This window comes from Chaetomium tenue, assembly GCF_020726465.1.
Source record: "Chaetomium tenue strain MPI-SDFR-AT-0079 chromosome Unknown F5144scaffold_1, whole genome shotgun sequence".
Lineage (NCBI taxonomy): Eukaryota > Fungi > Ascomycota > Sordariomycetes > Sordariales > Chaetomiaceae > Chaetomium > Chaetomium tenue.
Window position 1 is genome coordinate 642,354 of NW_027117329.1, and position 16,742 is coordinate 659,095.

The window sequence follows — 16,742 nt, forward strand, 5'->3', positions numbered from 1 at the left end:
CCGTTGTACATCGGAGCTAACACGTCAGGATCTCCTCTTTGGGCCCACAACGCAGAATATCGGACACCGCCGAAGCACACGATACGACCCTCTCCACGGTCCAACCAAGTACTTCACAGGATACCACCCCAACTTGGTCACAAAGCCACCGTTGACGGCTCTCTCCCCAGCTTCTTCCCCTTTGACATTCGTGGCCATCGTACCTCAAGCACCGATGACAAAATCAACGCAACTCTCATAGGTTTGAGGACCACCAATTGCGTACCAATACCATTGAATAGCACATTTCCCACCCTCGGTGCAGATAGAGGCTAGGCTTTCTGGAATGGTTATGTTGAAGTCAACTGCAACAGCATATTAGAATTCAGAATTACTTCGGTGGTCAAGATCAGAGGATAACATACCATCATCCTGGATTGGGTTAGTGCTGTTAATCGGCCACTCCTCCCATGTTTTCAACGGACTGCCAAGAACGACGTTGTTGGCGGGGTCGATCACCGACACGTTCTGTTACTGTTAGCTTTTGTGGGAGATAATTTAATGTCAGAAGGACGAGAGCAGGGGGCCACGTACTGCGTATCCCGGCCTATGACCGGCAACGAGATCGATATGGAAGTCGACCACATCTCCAGCTTGATACGTGTGGAGACTCGCTTCGTTGTCCTCGTACTGGTATCCTCGGCAGACATAAGCGTTGCAGTTGTAATCGGCGTCGGCAACCTTGACAGCATTTTCGATGGGGCCGGCAAGGTCTGGTTCAAAACAGGGGTCAGGCTTAGAGACATGTCATCGACAAGAGGGAGCATTCCATACCTCTGTTCAATACTGTCGATACTGCAGCCCCACAAAGTTCCTCAGATAATGCTCCTGGCTAATCGTTTGCGTTAGTTTCCTATGATCTTCCCTCGGCAAATTGATGTCGAACCTTCCTCGGGGTGGGAGTCTTGACCACAGCATGCGCAAGGGCGCCGACTGTGCCGAGGGAAAAGACAGCGGCTTGGAGAAGCATGGCTGTAGCGAGGTGTTTGGCTTACTGTCTATGAGAAGTCTACTGGCGAGAAGTGAAGCGTGGCAGGGATAATGGTTGATTTATTCTTTACGAGGTCTTCATGCTGCGGATTCTCCACGCTCAAAACTCGCCATCAATTTCGCATACATTTTAGCTGCTTCGACTCGTAGCCTTGACCACGCGACTACTTTCGCTGTCTTATAAACGAATTATCCACCAATCGTAGGCAGAGAAATAAATCCATGCGTCCCTGGGTGCCGAGTGTTTCGTCCTGGACACCCCTATTTCTTTCTTACGGCCTGCTCAGCTTGAACTTCCCTCCAATTAAGGGGGCCGATAGCAAATGCATTAGTTTGTAGATCAGCGGAGTTCCCACGACGGACAAGGGCAGAGCGGGGCGGCATGCTCCGTTGGGGCACACCACCGAGCCAGATGGAGTCGACGGAGTTTAGATAGCACCTGGTAACTTTAACCACGGAGATACTATGAAACACGAGAGCTCCTCATGTGGGAAATGGTCCCTGTGTTAGCTACGCAACTTCTGTGAGGACAATGTCGTTTTGTACCTATGGGTGTACCCTTTGGTTTCACAACACACCTCGGTTAATACTAACTAACCCCGAGACTCTTTCAAGAACTTGTGTCCTGCGAACGGCCTTTGGTCACAGGATTCGGAGGTGTTCAGGTTGTAGCTTCCTCTCATTTATACATTATTTTCTGTTTTATATGAACTATTATCTGCCCATGACCGCTAAATTGATACCGTAAGTTTTGTTTCAGGAAAAGGAAAGAGAAAACTTGAAGTCAACCAACATCACCCACCCTTCGTCAAAATCCTCAACCCACTCCCCTCATCCCCTACCAAATGCACCTTCACCGTCTCCGCCCTCGCACTCAACGCAGCCTCCTGCACCCCCCTCCCCGCCCTCTCTGCATTCTCCCCATACAACAACACCAACGGCAGCGCCGAATCCCTCCACAACGGCACGCCCCTCGACTTCCACATCGCCACCAGCACCGTCACCAAACTCAACCCCCACACCGCCACCGGCAGCGCCAACCACGGCCACTCCACCCTGATAAACGTCCCCATCACATTCACCCGCCCCTCCGCCACGTACGGCACCCCCGTCCCATTCCTGACCACCGCCAGATCCCGCACCGACTTGGTCAGCGCGGCGCCCAGCGCGCGGAACGCGCACGCCACGTTGTCGTCGGGGGTCGGGCAGGTGGTGCCGGTGAAGTTGGCGTAGAAGACCGCTTGCAGGGCGTCGTTCTCGCGGGAGGAGCCCCCCGGTGGGGGGAGGTCGACGACGCGGATCGCCATGTTGCTGTCGGTGGTGTGCACGCGGCCGAGGAGTTGGCCGCCGAGGGGGGAGGGGTGGGTGATGAGGAGGGATTCGAGCCATTCGGGGTGGATGGTGTAGGTTTTGGGGGGGTTGGTGCCGGGTTGGTTGTTGTCCCAGGGGGGGGTGAGGGTGATGGGGTTGGGGTAGCTGTAGGGTTCGTCGAGGGTGGAATAGGTGTCGAGGACGGTTTCGGAATACTCGCCGCGGGTTACGGAGGCTTGGATGCGCCGCACGCAGGGGAGGATGGCGCATTCGGAGCCGATGAAGCTGGGTTTGAGTGTGGACGTTAGTGTATGTGTCTGGATGGGGGCTTGTGCGGAGGAATACGGGAGCAAGGGCGCTGTCTTGGAACACATGATGGTGCCTCATGAGACAGCACGATGCTTCACAGATATCTGGGAATGGAGTAGAGAGTTGGGGTTTCACGCACCGGGTATCGTTTTTGAGGATGTGGATTCCATTGTTGACCAGGGTTCCATCGGCTTCCAGGTACGGATTCTGGGTGCCGCCTAGTTCATCAGTGGGTACGGCGGCCCGGATGGACTGATAGATTGTTGGTGGCCAGCTCAGGTTGGTGAGGGCGGTGGCATTGTCGGATCGCGTCGAATTGAGGACCATGTACTCGGATGCACCGTCGAAATCAGGGTCAGCCACGTACCACAGGCTGACGGGTTCGTTGTTGCCCGGGAAGGCGACAGTGCAGGTCTGCGCCGTGGTCCTGTTGTCGTAACCGAACACGGTCTTGCACGTTTGGCGTAGCTGGCTCGAAACATCGACGCAAGTAGGACAAAAACCGAGGGTTGAAAACGGGGCCCAGGTACAGTTACCTGTAGGACAGTTGAATCGTGGTTGGGTGAGGACTTCCTGAGTAGGGAGGAAGAGGGCAGTGATGGCGTTGGCCTTGAATATGGGGTCGAGAGTCCAAGTCGAGGAGTCATATTTGGGGCCAAGCGAGTCGAGAATATCTGCTTTGGCTAGCCACGAAGTCTGGGCCACATCAACGTATTCGGCGTCGTAGAAATGGACGATCTGCTGGGCAAACGGGCCAGCAGCGGCACCAATTACGATGGCAAATGCTCCGAGAACGGCAACGCTCCTGTTGCAATGGAAGTCAGTCGGGCATATGCCGCGAGGGGAAGAAAAGGGGTTGACATACCGCCCCTTGAGGGCCCAAGCCAGCATCATGGCGCCGCTCACCCCCCGGCTCCCACTGTCGAACGTTTTGTAATCAATCAACTTCTTTTCATGCCCGGCCAGCCAAACCCATTTCAACTGGGAAATGGCGCTGGTCGCACCGTAGAGCGCAGCCATCTTCCCCACCACGGCGAGGATGGAGATTAGCGTATTAAAGGATAACGACCCCCAGTCAGGAATCCTCTGCCCGTCATACCACTGCAGGACGTATACCATCGCTGCTAAGCCGGCGGCTGAAACCAGAAGCCCGAAAAGTTCGAAAGTCCAAGTTGCAGAAAGCTTCTGAAGGAACGTCGACTTGTGAGGTGGACCGGCAGGGACGGAGGAGGGATAGTGGTCAGGGCGGAGGACATCTGTATCGGTGTCGGAATGGACTTTCTGTTGCCATTGTGATGGATAGGCATGGGGTTCGCCTTGTGCGGGAAGAAGATGTGAGGAGGCCTCTGCCCACGCTGGTGGTGAAGGGTGGGACGCCATGGCTGGCATATGACCGTGGAGTGGTTGACTGTCGAGAAAGGAGGGCAAAGGGCTTGCTACTTTTGACTTTGGAAGCGCGGTTGTGATCGTTTTATAAGTTAGGTACATTCATTTTACAGCTTCCTGGCCAAGCAGCCCAGGCCCGCTCCATCACCACATCGGCAGCGAGGAAACATGGGCCGTGGACATGCAGAGTGTATATTTGGCGCGCCTCATTGCGTGCTATTCGTCCAACACCCGCCAGCTGAAGAGCGTCAACGCCATACCCCGGTCCTGAGACAGTCTCCTTGCCCAGGCTGCCCACCTTAATCCCCTCAAACTCTTTTTTTCAGGCCTAGTCATCTCTTGAGGCCGAGAACCGTCAGCCCTAGCACAGTGCCAAGGGAACAAGCGGCAGATGCATGACGCTATCCCCAAAGTAGATGTTGCTCGAATCCAATCACCAGTTGACAATGAAGCAAGCGAGAGCTTGCAAGAGCTTGGCCTCGACCAACCCTTGTCCCCGTGAGGCACCCCTGCCCCTAAAAGCTGAACAACGAGCTTAGGTGCCTTTTGGGCAGCGACCACTTATCGTGCTTGGTTGTTTTGGGTTGTTGTGACCTCTATTCCGTGAGAAGGCTATCTCAATAAGTTAGGGATAACCTAAACCACTTCTTCTTTCTCTCTTCCAACCTCCTCTCCAAGATCAGATGTACTCGAACCACTTCATCCCTGTTACAAAACCACAACGCTCCTGCTTATCCCGCCTCGTTGGCACCAGACCTCAAGATTCCCAGTGCACCTTGACAATGTTGGGCTTGCTGGAGTTGTAGTCGAGCTTGTGGATACCCCAGTTGATGCATTCGAGTGAGTAGACGTCACCATCCTCGTCAGTGAAGTAGTACTTCCTGGTAGAGACGTTCTGAACCTCGAGCCGCCACTTCCACCACAGCCTGCCTCCGGGCCAGAGCGCATAGTCCGTGAGGCCACCTACACGAACATCGCCTTGAATCTCCGACCACTGCTGATGAGGGGTGGTTGGCCAATAAACGGGAACTGAGACGCTTTGGGCCTCGACGGGCAGTGGGTCTTCTTGCGGGTTGGCTGAGTCCGCGGCGGAAGGGTTGGCTTGGGACTGTGAGGCGGTGGGTCTGCCAATGCGGAAAGCGACCCCGTTCTGGCTTTTGGCGTCTTCCCATTCGAAACCGTCCTCGGTGCCGGCTTGGTCGTGGGTGATGGGAAGATCGGACATGTTGCTGCGAATAGAACGAATCAGATATCAGTGTCGATGCATGATATTTAGGGAGGCAGTACTAACGTTTTTGTGTTGACTGTTATAAGAGTGAAGGCAAGGAAGATGAGAAAAGAAAAAGATACAGGACTATGTGCGTTCACACATCGACGTATTTGTAGTATATCCTCGCCCTAAGATCGCCGATGATGTCACCATGACTCTGCACCTCGTCCAAGGTTCGATCTGAAGCAGATGTTAATGAGTGTGAATCTATGCAAGCGGCGTGCCCATCATCCACAAACTAAGGGGCAAGCCACAGAGCGAACCACATGGCCATCAACCATTGGGCGGAGTTGCGGCGATCATAAACGAAAGGCCAAATGGCTCGCGATAATCACAGAAAACTTGGCACGAACCTAAGGCATTGTCTCGACATGTCTAAAAGTTAGATGGGTTAAATTGTCATCTGAAAGTTCAAAAGGGAGCTTGTGCAAAGGGCCCACAGAGTGTTCCAGGGCCTAACATACCATGAATATCTTCCACATACCCGACTGATGGGTACGTAGCTTCGTGACAGAAGCGGTGCTATTGAATAAGTAGGTACCTAGCATTGCCGTCGTTATCAACATGTAATTCTTCATGACTCAAGAACATTAAGCTGGTGCTGAAATGTTCATCGACTCCCCTACATTCCATTAAGAACTTAAGTAGGTATCTACAGGTAAACAATCACCAATTTGGGGCCTCAAGAAGCTCAGCATCGCTCTGCTCAAAAGGATGGCGCTGCTCAAACTCCATGATCAACCCTCTGTGCTTCTCGCTTCGCGGCTCGATGCGAAAGCCGAACTCGTCCGGATAGGCCAGGATGCCAGGTTTCGCCTTCACATCCACATCAATTTCCTTCCCATCACCCCCAACAGCTTTCATGAACCTGAAAACAGCTAGTGATTGGGCCATGTTGAGGTACAGTCCCGAATCAGCAAAGAAACGGCCAGGGCACTTTCTGCGGCCGAAGCCAAAAGACTCGGTCGTTGGATCAGGTTCTCCGCGTGGCGAAAGGAAACGATTGGGGTCAAAGCACTCCGGATTGGCGTACACCTGCGGGTCGTGTAAAAACCACCAGACGGCGGGCAAAAGATAGGCACCCTTGGGGATGTGGAGACCATTAAACTCAATATCCTCCGTAGCTGTGTGAGGGAAGCCCATGGGGGCGATAGGCCACCACCTGGTGACTTCCTTGACCAAGGCGTTGATGTATGGCAGATTCGGACGGTCCTCAAAGGTGGGCAGACGATCCGTGCCAACGACACGGTCAAGTTCCTCCTGGGCCTTGCGCTGCACATGTTCGAACTTGGTCATCGCTAAAGTGAAGACGGTCAGAGAGACTGTGCTGGTATCCGCCGCAGCGCCGTACAGACTTGCCGCCGTCCAGATGACGGCTTCCTCGTCCTCGGCGTCGAGCTTGGCAGTCTGTTCCTCCTTGAGCTGTTCCACGAGCTTCGATACGTAAGAAGGCCGGTGGGTTGAGGCGGCCATCTGGCCCTGGACAAAGCGGTAGGGAATATACGCTGATGCCACAATGGACTTGCGCCACTGAGCAGCCGTCTTCTTGAAGTTCGCTCCAGGGAAGCTTTCGGGAAGATACTGGAGGGCGGGGATAATGTCGACAGCCCAAGCCATGGGCACAGCGGCCAATGAGAACTCGATCATCATTTTCTCGACCAGGTCGACCAGCTTATCAGGCTGGTGAGGCTCGATGGTGTAGCCATAGGCCATCTTCAAAACTGTGGCGGCGGCGGCACTGGAAGTAGGTGCTTATCCTCGTCAGTCATCCAAGTTTGAAGCCTACCAGGAATTGGCGGATCTTACGTTTTACAATGGCCCAGCCATTTTCCGGGTTCCTTCAGCGTCCGCACAAGCTGACGCCCTACTTCGACCTCTTGGGTATCGCGGAACCGGGCTGCGGACACGGTTGTGCCGAGCTCTTGGTGCAGGTATTTTCGATAGCGGCGAAACGTAGGCGTGTAACCTTGACAAACAACGATGGACTCGTAGCCACACAGCTTATTCGCCATGACCATGGTCGGCCGTCCAGAAGTCTTGCTTGCCATCTTCTCCAGGAGCTCATGGGCCATCTCCTTGTTGTGTATCAATACGAGAGTCATGCCCATAACCGTGACAGAGCTGATGTCGCCGTAAAGGTCCTTGTGCGCCATCCAATGTTGGTATTCCAACGTGCCTTTGGGGGGGAAGTCTCGAATGTTTCCAAGAAGCGGGAGCGGTTTGGGTCCAGGGGGTAAATTGTGCGCCCTCTTCCGCTGGAACTGTCGTCGGTATAATACGACACAGCCCGACAGAAAAAGAACGCACCACATTGACAAGGACATGATTTCCATGCTGGTCGACAGCCGTCAAACCGGCAAAAGTATTTGGCTGGAAGGTAATTCAATGTTGCGGAATCAAAGAGGGGACAGAACCTTGCAGCACCACTAAGGTTATAGCGACCATCTTTCCAGTGGCTGTGCAGCAGTTTAGGATTGCCACCCTGGGGGTGATCAATTCTGCCGCTGTGGCTGGGAGTGTGCGGGGATGTAATTGGTAGGTCTGTCTCGTCGAGCTCTGTATGGTCCGCTCCTTCAGGATCCCATTTATCAAATCCCAGGGATTCGTTATGTGCCCACCCGGCCAAGGGGCGTCGATATACATATGTTCGCTTCCTCTGTAATAGTAGCCATAAGTCTTAGGTATGATATATATAGCATAGGTATCATTTACAAGTTGGAATGCAGTCTCGGGATCTATCGTACCAAGGTAAGGGGTCCGTCATCCCACTTGTCCTCAGCAAACCCAGACATGAGCAACACGGTTTGTAACCCCTCGACCTACCCAACACCTCTGGGTACAGTTTGTTGCCCCTCGCCCCGCCCGACACCCTTTGCTGTACGATTTGTAACTCTCGAAGATGCATATACTCAGTGTGCTGTGGGTGTATGGCATTGTGGCTTGCCAAGGGCGTCCACCCAGGTTGACGAAAATGGCGCAGCTTTACCGACGAGCCTTCATTGGTATGTGCAGCTCCTTGTGTTACACACCAAAGCGAGATCGGGTGTGTCTCTTTGCGGCTTGTTGGGCAGCATGGGCGGTTAGGTTTATACCTAAATCACCTCTCTCCGCAGCAAATCTTTTCTGTCTCAACGAACAGTTCAGACACATCCATCCATCCGCCTTCATAGACAACTATGAGCCATGCACAGTCTAGTTTCCAAACAGGCGGGGCCGGCACCGACCCCGTCGACACGACTGGGCTCTGCTTGCTGGCGCTAGACGGCGGTGGTGTCCGGGGTCTGTCGGCGCTGCACATCCTGAAGGGCATCATGGAGCAGCTTAATCATGAACGAACGAAGAGCGGCCTTGATCATGTCAAGCCGTGCGATGTTTTTGATATGATCGGCGGTACTAGCACTGGAGGGTACGTCGGTGTGCCTGCTTCATCGGGAACACGACGAGCTGACTACCTACCTTGATAGGCTGATTGCCATTATGCTGGGGCGGCTGGAGATGGACGTGGACGAGTGCATCGCAGCCTACAACAAGCTATCCGCTGTGGTGTTTAGTGAGCCAAAGCGTAGGATTCCGGTCAGCTTCCGTGGCGGGATGGTAGCAGCACGATATGATTCAAAAAGGCTGAAGGAGGCAATCCTGGAGGTCATTGCCGGCCGCAACTTGCCACCAGATACGCCGTTCGACGATGGCCAAGAGCGTGGATGCAAAGTGTCAGTACATTGTCCCACCTCACGGCCCGGGAGACTTGTTGATGTCTTCTAGATTTGCTTGCGCGGCCTCCAAGGATCTCAACGGGACCGAACGTCTCCGAGCTTACAGCTACCCCTGGAAGAAATCACTGCCTTGTACCATCTGCGAAGCGGCCCTCGCGACCTCGGCCGCGAGCGGATTCTTCGACCCCGTTCAGATCGGTGCCCGCCACTACATTGACGCAGCGCTGGGAGCAAACAATCCCGTCGAACAGGTGGAGGCCGAGGCGTCTGACCTCTGGTGTCGCGAGACGGGTGAGCTAAAGCCTCTTGTCAAGTGCTTCATCTCAATCGGCGTGGGCAACCCCGGCAAGAAGCCGATCAACGATCGGCTTGACAAGTTCTTCAAGACGCTAGTGGACATCACCACCGAGACGGAGTCAACAGCCGCGCGTTTTATCAAGAGATGGAGACAGCAATATGACGAGGGACGATTCTTCCGTTTCAACGTCGAGCAGGGGCTCCAGGACGTCGGGCTTCAGGAATACGACAAGCGTGGGGTGATCGAGACGGCAACAGATCAGTACATGGCCGAGACGGTTCAGGAGTCTCGCGTGCGGGAGTGTGTGCAGAATTTGAAGGCAAAGCAGAGTGTGTCCGTCATCGACTTTTCCTAGGCGCTGCGGTGGCTGATACCTTTGTTGCAGGCAGGCCTGGAGAAGGTTTCGAACAGGTTATGAAAGTATGTCAATACAAGAAATATATCCTGGGGCGCTTTGACTCATGGTCCATAGGAGTTTATCGCCCTCAAAATCGTTGACGATCATGGTACGCAATAACCCCGAGTTCGGCATATGGATAGAGCAGCACTCACCCCCAGCAGGCCCACAACGCACGCGATCGCGTCCGGTGCACCTGATTCCGTTCCAGAGGAACCGGAGATTTGTCGGGCGAGCCTCTGTCATCGACAAGCTCAAGGCGCAGCTATTCGCCGACGATGGCGAGGGCCCTCGTCAGATCTCACTCACCGGGCTCGGTGGCACCGGCAAAACGCAGGTGGCCTTGTATCTGGCCTACTGGGTAAAGCAAAACAAGCCAGAATGGTCCGTCTTCTGGGTGCCGGCGATCAGCCCGGCAAGTTTCGAACAGGCGTACAAGGATATGGCCCGGTTGCTCGACCTGGGCGGCGCGGACGATAATACGACAACAAAACAAGTGCAGGATTACCTCGACTCGGACGAATCCGGCCGTTGGCTTCTTATCATTGACAATATCGACGAAGAAGAAGTGGCGCGTGGTGGGGAGCAGGGCGTACTTGACTTTCTACCTTGCAACGACCGGGGGCGGATCCTGTTCACGACCCGCGTTCGAAGCATTGCGGTCAGGTTGACCCAGGGCGACGTGATATGCCTCTCGCAAATGAGCGAAGACGAGGCCCACGAGTTGTTCAGGAAGTCCATGGCCGATGAAGAACTGCTGATGGACAAACGTAGCGTCGCAGAGCTGCTCGAGATTCTAACATGCCTCCCACTTGCCATCGTCCAGGCCGCAGCATACATGAACGAGACGATGGCGTCGGTCTCGGAGTACATATGGCTCTTGCAGAACACGGAACGAAGCATGGTGGAGCTGTTGGAGACGAAATTTGCGGACAACACCAGGTACCCCGAGGCGCAGAACGCCGTAGCCAGCACGATGGCGGTGTCATTTGATCAGATCCAAAAGAACAAAGAGGCGGCGATGTTGCTCAGCTTCATAGCACGTGTCGAGTTCAAGGCAATACCACGATCAATGCTACCGTCTGTCGGGTCAGAGCAGATGATGACGCGAGCGGTCGGAGTTCTCCGCGGCTACTCCTTTCTGGGCGTACGAGAGGATGGAGAGACCTATGATATGCACCGGCTGGTGCACTTGTCGTCACGGGTATGGGTGGCTAGGCAAGGTGATGCGGACCGACAAAGGCGAGCAGTATTGCAACATCTTACAAACATTTTCCGGACGTGCGAGCTGGAAGAGCGTGAGACCTGGCGGTCCTGGCTGCCTCATGCCTTGAAGGCGATCGAGGTCCACAAGGGAAATAACAACTGGGGTGAAGAAGAAAGTCATATTGGGTACTGGGTTGGCATGTATTTGATGGATGAGGGTCGATATCGAGAGGCGGTGGAGGTACTTGAGCAGGTAGTAGCCGCCTGCGAGGCAATACTAGCCGAGACGGATGATCATCGACTAGCATCGCAGAGTATCCTCGGGTCAGCATACCATTTAAACGGACAGATGAAGGAGTCTATTGACATCCTAGAACGGGTAGTAGCAATCCACCAGGAAACGCTGCGCGAAGCACATTCGGAGCAACTACTGATATCGCAGGAAGAACTCGCTTTGTCATACCAGAAGGGCGGGCGGACAGAGGACGCCATCGGCATACTGCAGCGGACAGTAGCAATCCGCAAGAAAACGCAACCCGAGACGCACCCTGATATACTACATTCGCAGGCCGCACTCGCTGTTGGATATGATGCAAGTGGACGGATCGAGGAGGGTGTCGAGTTATTGGAATGGGTATTAGCCATACACAAGAAAACGCTGCCCGGGACACACCTTGATCTATTAGACGAAGAAGGCTATTGACCTACTGGAACGGGTAGTAGCCATCTACGAGAAAACGCAAGCCGAGATGCACCCCGATCGATTGGCGTCGCAGCAAAATCTTGCCATCGCGTATTATCGCGATGGCCGGGCGGATAAGGCTATTAAACTACTGCAGATTGTAGTCACTATTCGCAAGAGGGTACTACCGAAGGAGCATCCAGATCGACTGGACTCGGAATGGTGGTTAGGTGTGGCGTTGGATGATCAAGAGAGGATGGCTGTCAAAAGCGGGAGCCGGAGGACTTTTCTTAGATTTCTGTTTAGGTAATGCAGATAAAAGGTCTTTGGATACGGAAGCAAACCGTGGTCTGTTGACTATCTCAATGGTCGCCAATTGCCGTGGATTGGAAGCATGTCAGTCTCGCTCGTGTCCGCATTCTTAAGAATGGGCTTCGCTCAGGATACACCTGGGTTGCACGTGGATTTCGTAGAAGAATAATCAACGAGCGGCGAGTTGCATTCCACTGTGTACCTATGTTGAGTTGTCTAGAGCAGGAAAACATGAGAGGCACAAACAATACTTTACAGAACGTCTTAGAATGTTATTTTAGCTACGGTGCCAACCGAAGTCCTTACCCATGGGAACTTCATCGCGGAATCTGGCAGATGAGGGCTTTCCAGATCTGGAGATTGCCTGTTTGGCCATTTTATCCCCAACCAGAATCCGTTGACTTTGGTCCCATGTTGAGGGTGTTTCACGAGGGCCTTCAGACGCTCGCCCTGAGGTCGGAAAGGTTTCGGGTATCCACGACAAAGACCAGAAACAAGGGAGCTTTGAGACCAGCATTTTCTTCGCATCGACTTTCTCTGGGGGGGGCATGGATCAGCTTCGGGCCTGCCGGCGAATTGGGATATACAAAGTTAGTCTCTTAGCCAGCCCAGGGCAGCGAGGTGTATTTGCCGGAGTAATATTCGTTTGTGTCTCACATATCCGCAACATCTCGCCAGTAATTATTCGCCGTTCCGCTGCCGTATTTCGTATTTCACCACCCTGGTGGTACGGAGTTACGTGGCTGAACGCTCCAAAACACCGCTGATCTTCGCCACTGACCTGGATGCCCTTGTCCTCACCCAACCCGATATACGGTAATGCCAAGTACGTCCCCTATTCGCGGAACCAGCGGGGCACTGTAAAGGCTTCATTCAATCGGTGCTTCGATCGTATTCCTCGGTTGGTCTGCGTCTTTCGTCATGGCCAGCATGTCTGTTGATCACCCACGTCACCAGGATCAAGTCACAAAGAAGATGGATGGCCCCCCGGCCGGACTCATGCGTCCAGGAATTATATAATGTTATACGGCTAGCCGCCCTCGCAGACGCCACTCCAGTGTATCAACTGCCAAGCCTTGGACACCAAGTCGTCTTTCGCCAAGATGGTCAAGCTCACTCACCTCTTGCTGGGTCTTCCAGCTGCTTTGGCTATGGAATGCCGCCCTGAGGGACCAATCGTGCCTCCGCCGCGCAACCTGAAGGAGTCGGCCACATTCCAGAGGGCTCTCGCCAACCTCACCGCCACCCTCGACTCCGCGTTCAAGGGCGAGATCAAGTCCTCCTTAGATGCCCAAAATGTCTCACTGTCAGTGGCTCTTGTCGGACTCGATCAAACCGACGCATCGACTCCGTTGTGGGAGTACCACCATCTCGGCTCGGGCAATTTGAACGGCACCAAGTCCTTGGACAGGCACTCGCAATATCTGGTTGGGTCCGTCTCCAAGGTCATCACTGATGCCGTGCTGCTGCGCAGCGGCGTGAACATGGATGACCCAGTCACGAAATACCTTCCGTCGCTGGCCAACGAGACATCGAGGATCGACTGGAAGAGCATCAGCCTGCGGGCTCTTGGAGGCCAGCTGGCCGGCATTCCTGCCAACTGTATGTTCCTTATCCAGTTCCACCAGATGTGATGAGCACAGAAACTTACCAATTTCCGTCTTAGATGGATTCTCCGTATGTCAAACGCTACAAGACCTCCAACCCTCATATTCACTCAACCCCCCCACCACTCTCTGCCCTGGCCAAGGCAACTACAAATCACTAACACCACCCAGGAATACCACTACATCAAAGACTGGTTCGAAGCCCTCGGCTTCCCCGCCCTGAACGACACCAACTACCCCGACTGCGGCGTAATCGGGCTCAACGTGGCCTGCACGCGCGAACAATTCCTCGCCGGCATGCTCACCTCCGACCCCCAAGCCCTGCCTCAAGCCCGCCCCGTCTACTCCAACATCGCCTACACCCTCCTCGCCTTCGCCCTCGAAGCCGCCACGGGCAAAGACTACGCCACCCAACTGCGCGACTTCCTCACCACCCCCCTCCACATGCCCTCCACCCTCCCCAGCCCCGGCAACGACTCCCTTGCCGTCATCCCCCCCGTCGACAACACCTGGGGCTCCCCCTACGGCGACAACGCCCCGGGCGGCGGGCTCGTCTCCACCCTCGCCGACCTCTCCGCCTTCCTGCACGCCATCCTCTCCCGCGACGAGGCGCTGGCCTCGCCGGCCGATATACGCGCGTGGTTGCAGCCAAGGACGTTTTCGGGGTCGCGGTCGAGCGCGGTGGGGTTGCCGTGGGAGATTTTTCGGCCCGAGCCGGGGTTGTTGTTCCCCGGGTATGATGCGGAGACGGGGGAGGGCGGGCATACGGTGACGATTCATGCGAAGGATGGGGCCGCGTATGGGTATCATGCGAGGATTGCGTTGTTGGATGAGTATGGGGTGGGGTTGGTGGTGCTGACGGCGGGGAATCAGGATGCGTTGGGGGGGGTGTATGATGCGGCGTTGACGGGGCTGGTGCCGGTGTTGGATGGGCTGGCGAGGAGCCAGGCGGTGGAGGAGTATGGGGGGGTGTTTAGGGGGGTGTCGACGGAGGAGACGGGTGGGGTGTCGGTGAATGCGACGGTGGAGCTGGATGGGTTGTCGTTGCGGTTGACGGGATTGAACAGGAATGGGTCGGATATCTTGGCTGCGCTGCAGGAGCTGTGGGGGGTGACCTTGTTTGAGTTCCTGCCGTCGTTGGATATGACGGGCGTGTATCGGCTGTATCCGACGGGGATTGAGAAGAAGGCGGTGTTGCCGGATGGGAGGGAGGTTGTGGAGGAGGATTGGAGGGTGTGGTGGGAGGTCGAGTCCACGTCGGAAAGTGAAATGCCCGGCAAGGGGCTCAGCGACACTGACTGCCTGACCTGGACACTGGCAGACTGGATGTACTATGGCAGCCAGTCGGCTGATCGGGTGGTGTTTGTGAAGGATGCTGAGACGGGCAGTGTGTTGGGTCTAGATGCTCCGTTCTTGAGGACGGGCGCCATGGGGAAGTCGGAGGACGAGTGACGCCAGGGGTTGTGTCGTGAGGGACACCGCTGTCCCATGAGGCCTTCTTTGACCACACTTTCATTCAAGGAGAACCAGAGAGTTATTGTTAGACATTAGATCAAGATTGTAATGCGGAACCTATTTAGAAGTCAAGCCTCTACGGTCCAACACTGATCCTCTAATTTGACCGTGCCAGGCCCCGACTGTTGCGCCGAACAACCAGATTCTACCCACGCCATCCCACGGACTAACCCCTTCGCTCCGAGGCCCAGCCACCACGGGTTCACTTCACCACTGTCTACGTCAGTGTTCTGGCTCTTGCCCTGGTCTCGCTCGAGGCAAACCCTGCCGCAGAGTTCCCAGGCCCCTATTCCCTCTCAACCAAGAAGGGATGCGCTGGGGAGCCCTCGGCGTCTCGAGTTTTTCGCTTTGCTTTCGCTCAGTCGTGGGCGGCGGTAGGGGTGGAGCCGTACCGTCAACCATTCACTAGCCGCCTGATCGTTACACCCGAGTTTCTCACGGGAGGTCCCCCCTGCCGTGCATCAAGCACTGCATTTGGCCCAAGACCTTTGCTAGCGCGACTACAACCTCTTTGTGCCATCCTAATCGGGCTCGAACCCGAGTCGCCAAGGGTACACTGCAGACAAGTCGCCCATCAGCCCGGATGGCTTGCCCTCCACGTCGAAATAAACAGATGCTGAACCAGCACGATAGGATTATCGATCTCGTGGGTATGCTCATGCGGCAGCCAGCCAAAGCTGTCCTTGGGCAGGACCAGCACATCCCCAATCAAGCGCGGCTCTTCCATGCTGTCCATCTCGTCGCCGTTGTGCTCCACGCCGGTGACGTTCTTGAAGTAGTCCATGAACGCCTGGGTCCAGGCGTATGGCCCAGTCGTCGTCATGACGTCATTGAAGGTGATGGCGGCGCCGGCGGGCTTGCTCTCCATCAGTTGCTGGATGTTGTCGAGGACGCGCTCGACGACGACCCGAAGGACTGGGTGGCCCGGCTTGGTGAACATGGCGAACTGCGCCAGGGCGACCGAGTGTGGCGAGACGCCGGGGAGGACGGACTTCTTGTGGTGATCGGACTCGATGCCGATGACCAGGTTGGTCTTGTCGCGGTGTTTCTCGGGGATCCAGTTGGAAACGGGCTGGAGCGGGCGGACGTCGATGTCGGCCCAGACGCCGCCTTCCTTCAGCATGAGGAGGTAGCGCAGGAGGTCGGCTTTCAGAATTGGATCGTGTAGGTTGGTGAAGACGTCGACGGTCCGACCCTCGAAGCGGTCACGGACGTAGGCATCCATGTTGGCGTCTGTGAGACGTTCGTATCGCCAGTCGGGGTTGACCGCGCGCCACTGATGGGGTAAACCGGCTGCTTTCTCGGTCGGGCTTTCCGAGTCATCCTTCCAACTTTGCCAGATCTTTTTAGGGAACGGTTGCGAAAGGAGATCTTCGGACGACGGGGCATCGGGTGATTTTCCTTGGAAAAAGGTTACTGTGTAGCGGGATAAGTCAGCTTCAACTCCCCATGGGTTGTGTGGAAATGGAAAGGACCATCATACCGCCGGTGGTGTTCTTGTACGTGTAATGGCCTGCCAGCAGGAAAACGAGTGTCACGGCCCCGACCAGCGCAAATACGCCCCTCTTGGTCATCCATGTGGCCAACATATTGAACAAGACCCCGATGCGAGTCGACGGGGAGGACAACCTCAAAACTGCTGGTTTGTCGCAGCACCACTGCTGCGGCTGGAGGATTATATGGTTCTTTGCAAGATGGAAAGGGGAG

General features: G+C 55.2%; 7 protein-coding genes across 7 annotated transcripts; 2 read left to right on the forward strand and 5 right to left on the reverse strand.

Moving 5' to 3' along the window:
• Positions 1-204: 204 nt before the first annotated feature.
• F5144DRAFT_478403 (uncharacterized protein) lies at positions 205-1,009 on the reverse strand (the record flags this gene model as incomplete). Its single annotated transcript, XM_066785102.1, has 5 exons — positions 205-344; positions 405-507; positions 574-752; positions 814-871; positions 926-1,009. The coding sequence occupies 5 exons, from the start codon at positions 1,007-1,009 to the stop codon at positions 205-207; spliced, it is 564 nt and encodes a 187-aa protein (XP_066647720.1).
• A 734-nt stretch (positions 1,010-1,743) lies between these two features.
• Positions 1,744-4,132, reverse strand: F5144DRAFT_607599 (uncharacterized protein; the record flags this gene model as incomplete). The annotated part of the gene is made up of 4 exons (XM_066791561.1): positions 3,515-4,132; positions 2,789-3,454; positions 1,856-2,625; positions 1,744-1,760 (listed from the first exon to the last, which is right to left on the reverse strand). The coding sequence occupies exons 1-4, from the start codon at positions 4,036-4,038 to the stop codon at positions 1,744-1,746; spliced, it is 1,977 nt and encodes a 658-aa protein (XP_066647721.1). The 5' UTR covers positions 4,039-4,132.
• Positions 4,133-4,530: 398 nt separating this feature from the next.
• Positions 4,531-5,733, reverse strand: F5144DRAFT_5633 (uncharacterized protein). Its single transcript, XM_066788366.1, has 3 exons — positions 5,659-5,733; positions 5,327-5,485; positions 4,531-5,264 (listed from the first exon to the last, which is right to left on the reverse strand). The coding sequence occupies exon 3, from the start codon at positions 5,258-5,260 to the stop codon at positions 4,793-4,795; it is 468 nt and encodes a 155-aa protein (XP_066647722.1). The 5' UTR covers positions 5,261-5,264; positions 5,327-5,485; positions 5,659-5,733; the 3' UTR covers positions 4,531-4,792.
• Positions 5,734-5,971: 238 nt separating this feature from the next.
• On the reverse strand, positions 5,972-7,458 carry F5144DRAFT_481479 (cytochrome P450; the record flags this gene model as incomplete). The annotated part of the gene is made up of 2 exons (XM_066785284.1): positions 5,972-7,043; positions 7,112-7,458. The coding sequence occupies 2 exons, from the start codon at positions 7,456-7,458 to the stop codon at positions 5,972-5,974; spliced, it is 1,419 nt and encodes a 472-aa protein (XP_066647723.1).
• An 887-nt stretch (positions 7,459-8,345) lies between these two features.
• On the forward strand, positions 8,346-12,092 carry F5144DRAFT_552988 (acyl transferase/acyl hydrolase/lysophospholipase). The gene is made up of 6 exons (XM_066787778.1): positions 8,346-8,711; positions 8,770-9,015; positions 9,068-9,645; positions 9,702-9,736; positions 9,789-9,822; positions 9,878-12,092. Exons 1-6 carry the CDS (start codon positions 8,482-8,484, stop codon positions 11,620-11,622), a joined length of 2,868 nt encoding a protein of 955 aa, XP_066647724.1. The 5' UTR covers positions 8,346-8,481; the 3' UTR covers positions 11,623-12,092.
• A 589-nt stretch (positions 12,093-12,681) lies between these two features.
• On the forward strand, positions 12,682-15,106 carry F5144DRAFT_607602 (beta-lactamase/transpeptidase-like protein). The gene is made up of 3 exons (XM_066791562.1): positions 12,682-13,515; positions 13,580-13,590; positions 13,692-15,106. The coding sequence occupies exons 1-3, from the start codon at positions 13,017-13,019 to the stop codon at positions 14,970-14,972; spliced, it is 1,791 nt and encodes a 596-aa protein (XP_066647725.1). The 5' UTR covers positions 12,682-13,016; the 3' UTR covers positions 14,973-15,106.
• A 503-nt stretch (positions 15,107-15,609) lies between these two features.
• F5144DRAFT_588152 (nucleotide-diphospho-sugar transferase) lies at positions 15,610-16,613 on the reverse strand (the record flags this gene model as incomplete). Its single annotated transcript, XM_066789900.1, has 2 exons — positions 15,610-16,366; positions 16,453-16,613. 2 exons carry the CDS (start codon positions 16,611-16,613, stop codon positions 15,610-15,612), a joined length of 918 nt encoding a protein of 305 aa, XP_066647726.1.
• Between the last annotated feature and the right edge of the window lie 129 nt (positions 16,614-16,742).